Raw genomic sequence first — 4,600 nt, forward strand, 5'->3', positions numbered from 1 at the left:
ACGAACGACACACCCCTCCCATGCCCTTCTGGGGTGCATGCCACAGCAGGAGCTGCCTCCCCCTCACCCCCCAGACAAGCTGCTCATAGCTCTGTCCCGTGGCCCACCCTGGCTGTGCAGCACCTGCCCCTGCCCCAGCCCCACTCCCTCACTGCAGGGACCCCGATCTCCCCCACACCCCTTGCCTCCCCCCACACCAGACTTACCAGCCCAGTGCTGGTTTCCAAGCTGCTCAGCTTTATATCAGAATTGGACTGGTATTAGTTGATAAGGCTCCTTAAAAATTGGCCATTGGTATCAGCCCCAAAAAATCTTTATTGGTGCACCCCTAAGCTGCAGAATGACAATATGTTACACTTGATAAGCAGAGGCTTGGACTCAAATGTGCTGCCTTCTGCTTGGCTCTACCCTGTGCAGTCCTTCCGCGCAGTAAACTCCATTGCAGTGTTACAGGCAAGTTAAGTTTTGGTTTTAGGATAACACAATCCACCAGACACAAATTAATGTATCTGCTGTAGAGAGAGTCCAGAATAAAATTATGTTGGTGGGAAGCAGCCTCACCAACTGTCACTGTGCTCCTTAACCTTCTCCCAAAGTGGAGGTATTGCCAATGTTCCTACCCCAACATCAGTACTTTGCACTGTTCTACCAACTGCAGTCATTAAGCAGAGTTTACTAGGTTCTATTCTGGTCGCTTGGCTCCCATGCCCACCCTCCCTCTGTTGTGAGCACTTGAGGCATTTTTTTTTTTTTTTAAGCCATATGATTTCTTCGAGGAACCTTTGCCCCATGGTCAAAATCAAGAACTGACTGAACAATTCCAAGAGCAACAATTAGCTCAGATGACATAATGTGACAGGCAGGAGCAACTTGGCTCAAATTCCAACCTGGTAAAATTGATCTTGGGGACCAAAAAGAAAAGAAAACCTCATAAGCCTGAGGATTCTGCACGTCAACTCTAATGACAGCAGCAGGAAGTATATCTGCAGAGGAGCTGAATTAAAGGTCTCTGTACTCTGTACCACTTCTCTGCTGCTCTCTTATTTAGGTTTAGGTCTTCTGATCAAGTATGAAAGCAACAAACAACTGCCTGCTGTTTTACTACCTACTTGGTTTTAATTCTGCTGAAGCAGTCACAAGTAAACATCATCTTAAAGAACACAGGGAAAGGCACACCATTAGCAAAGTGAACAAGAAAGCTGTTGCATGCATTAAAGAAACAACTGAAAGAGAGAGAGGAAAGGAAACTTACCTAATCCTCTTAAGGCAGGGGCAGGCAAAATATGGCCTACAGGCCAGATCTGGCCTACCAGGCAATTCTATCTGACCTGCAGGTGCCCACCAATTGTACCCCGCCCAGCCCCTAGGCCTCACTCCCACCCTGGTGTGTGGAAAGGCCCAGCCAGCACGAAGCTTTTAGGTGGGGCTACTGCTGCTGCCACTGCTGCAGCCATAGGGTGACTGGCTCGGCTCCCCTGTTCAACAGCTCCTCCTTCTGTCCCTGCTGCTGTGTTTGCTCTGGGAAGCAGGTAGGGAAGTGGCGGGGGTGGGGTGGGAGCTGTGGCAGGGATGAGGGGAACTGCAGCTGGGCAGAGGCAGGGAGTGTGGGACTGGTAGGAGTGTGGAGCCTGTGCCCAGGGGGGCAGCAAGAGCATGGAGCTCAGGTAGGCAGTGTGTGTGTGGGTGTGAGGGAAAGTGGGGGTGGGGGTGGGAAACCCCCCTACACACACAGCCTCTACATGATGCACAGCCCCTGTGCAGGTGCTCAAGGCGCTTGTGATGCATGCGCCTTTTAATTAAGACAGAATTAAAATCACAATCACAAGACTTACTTTAGTGACTGGATCAAATGTATAGCTGCCTTGTGAGGCGGTAAGATTCATGTTAAGTACAGCTTTTGGCATGTGGACTGTCATGACAACTCCTTCCACTGTTTTCCCCATATTCTGTTTAGGTCCAAATGTAACATCAAATCTCCCTGAAGAACTGTTCTCCTTAAAACTTATCATGTGCTTCACATACACAGGAATTGCCACCAAGCTGGAAAAGAGAAATTTGGTGTTAAATTCACCCATCCAAAGTACTATTTCCTAAGTATAAAAGGTACTATTTTAGTGTGCCTATCCACATGCAGGGCATTGTAACTTTTGCGATTTACTTAATGCACTTTGGGTACAGGGTCTTAAACCTTAATAGACATTCCATGGCTTGGTGTGAGCTTTGTGCCTTGCTGTATTCTGTAGAGCAGGAGGCAAGGAGTGCTGGACACTGCACAGTTACCACGTTGAAAAGCCCCTCACTTTTAAATACATGCACAGTAAAGGCAAACTAGATGCACTACTGCAGTTTGCCTCACATACAACGAAGTTTAATTAAGGCAACTTCCGCTATTTAAAAAAAAATGTTCTAAAGTTGCCCATGTGTATTAAGTGACAGCTTTAGCACACTTTAAATGGCCAAGAGTCACGTGTATAGGCATCCTTAAATGGTGCTTGTATCTACTGTCTTCTACCAAGGATAAGCTAAAAATAGTTCTTGAAAGTAGGAAGTAAGACTTTGGTAAAAAGATCCAAAGAAGGTAAAGATAGAATTCCAAGACATTGAGTAGCGATATCAAGGCATTATCTTAGTGCAGCAGTACTCAACCTCTGGCCCATGGGCCAGATGCAGCCCACGAAGCAGTATGAACATCCCATCACTGGTATGTCATCATAGGTAAATACTCCTGCACTCGTCCCCTCCTTTCTCCTGCTGCTCAGTTCAGGAACAGGAGAAAGGAGGGTATGAGAGGCACTGGCGTTGACATGCCTGTGTGCTCAGAGCTTTCATGCAGCTCTGGAGCCCAGGAGCTGAGTGCAGCTACACCACCTCTCCCACCTCCCACACTGAATTCAGCAGCAGGGAAAAGAGCAGCTGTGGTATGCAGATATTGGGCTCTGGTGCTGCATGAAAGCTCTGAGCAAACTGGCATGTCACCATGGGCTCTGGAGGAAGCCACAGCTTTCAAGTTGAGCACCCCCACTGCTGCTTGCTGCCTCTTCCCTGCCACTCAAGTCCATGAGGGAAGGCTTGGTGGGAAAGACAAATGGCAGGGATGCTCAGCTCCTGGGCTTTGCAGCCCCATCAAACTGCAGAAAGGGGAAAAAGCAGTGGAAACCTGCCACTGATGACCTCATGAACACACAATCCCCCTGGGGTCCTGGTGCAGCATGGGGCTAGCTGCAGCATTGGTGGGGAGTTTTTTCAAAGAAAGCCTCAACGCTCTGGGGCACAGCATGGTCTTCTACACTGCTCTCATAACACATGGCTCTCCTCTCAGTCACTGGTAGGGCACTAAGAGGTGCAGGGAGCTGAGGTAAAGGTACAATGCTACCACCTAGGGAGTCTCCAGCTGTGATCTGAAAGAATGTTTTTATTATCTTGTGTAATATTATGGCTGGTCTTATTTTTTGTAACAATTCCACGGTTTACATTTTTTTGAACAAAAATTCAGTGCATAACACTGAACGTTTTACTTTGTATTAACAAAACAAAAAAGTAATATGTTTCCCTTCTAATATTCTTAAAATCTTAATGTTATGATATGCTGAAGTATACAACTATAATGCTTTTCTTCGTGGCCCTTGGTCCATTTCTGATTTTAATGTTTGGCCCACTTGTAAAAAGAGGTTGAACACCACTGTCCTAGTATAATAATTTGTTCAAATGCAAATATATTTGCTACAACAATCAACAGAAAAAGTGCCAAAAGACAACCAGCCAAGAATAATTCCACTGTTAGCCTACAGTAAAAAGAAATTTAGCTTAAACAGGTTTGCAATTTAGTTTAAATAAAAAAACAAAACAAACCACAAAGCAAAAACCAGTGAAGATTAGTGTTCTGTGCTGATACAGTATCTTAACTGCAGACCATTCTGTGGTATTTGAAATATTAGCCATCAAGAGCAGACTTGTTATTACCAATGGACTGGCCTGCTTAACAGCCACTGCCAGATGCTATCAGCATCTCTGTTGGAAAACTGGTTTATTACGTTAGAACAGCAGTTCCCAATCCTATTTGGAACCCCACTTCTGGCTAGCTCACAACCATTAGCAATCCCTAATGTTGTTTAAGTAGTACTGTGTTAGAGAGCAAACAGAGAATCAGATTAAAGAACTCACATCTTGCAATAATGGGAGTTCTTGCATTGTCAGAACAAGTCAGAGATAACCAAAACTCTCTGCGAGGCTTTTGAAGTTATCCATGTGCAAATCAATAGTTGTTGCAACACAAAGCTAGCAAAGCAAACACCAACTTACTTTTGTGAGCTAACGCGGTAGGAGATCAATCTGAAGTTTCCATCTGGAGGAATAAATGAGAGGACTCTTTCAGACTCCCAGCGTTTGAAACGAATGCAGGGATGGAAGCTGACATCATCCAGCAACCTTGGGTTCTGCAGAAAGTGACCAAGTAAGCAAGCTTCTCACACCAGTTGAACGTCTAGCATCAATGTTGATGCATTTTTCTCTTCATTCCCTTTTCCTTCCTTTGGTACTTTATAGCGGTGCACCGATAAAGATGCTTTGGGCTGATACAGATGGTTGATTATTGCCCAGCCAT

At 45.7% G+C, this 4,600-nt stretch overlaps 1 protein-coding gene across 1 annotated transcript in view; it reads right to left on the minus strand.

Moving 5' to 3' along the window:
• Positions 1-4,600, minus strand: part of AP3M1 (adaptor related protein complex 3 subunit mu 1) — a 39,517-nt gene that overhangs the window by 4,132 nt on the left and 30,785 nt on the right. Inside the window, 2 exon segments of the mRNA XM_025212743.1 lie at positions 1,833-2,040; positions 4,300-4,433. Of these exon segments, the coding sequence (XP_025068528.1) occupies positions 1,833-2,040; positions 4,300-4,433 (342 nt within the window).

Source organism: Alligator sinensis, unplaced genomic scaffold, assembly GCF_000455745.1.
Source record: "Alligator sinensis unplaced genomic scaffold, ASM45574v1 scaffold109_1, whole genome shotgun sequence".
NCBI lineage: Eukaryota > Metazoa > Chordata > Crocodylia > Alligatoridae > Alligator > Alligator sinensis.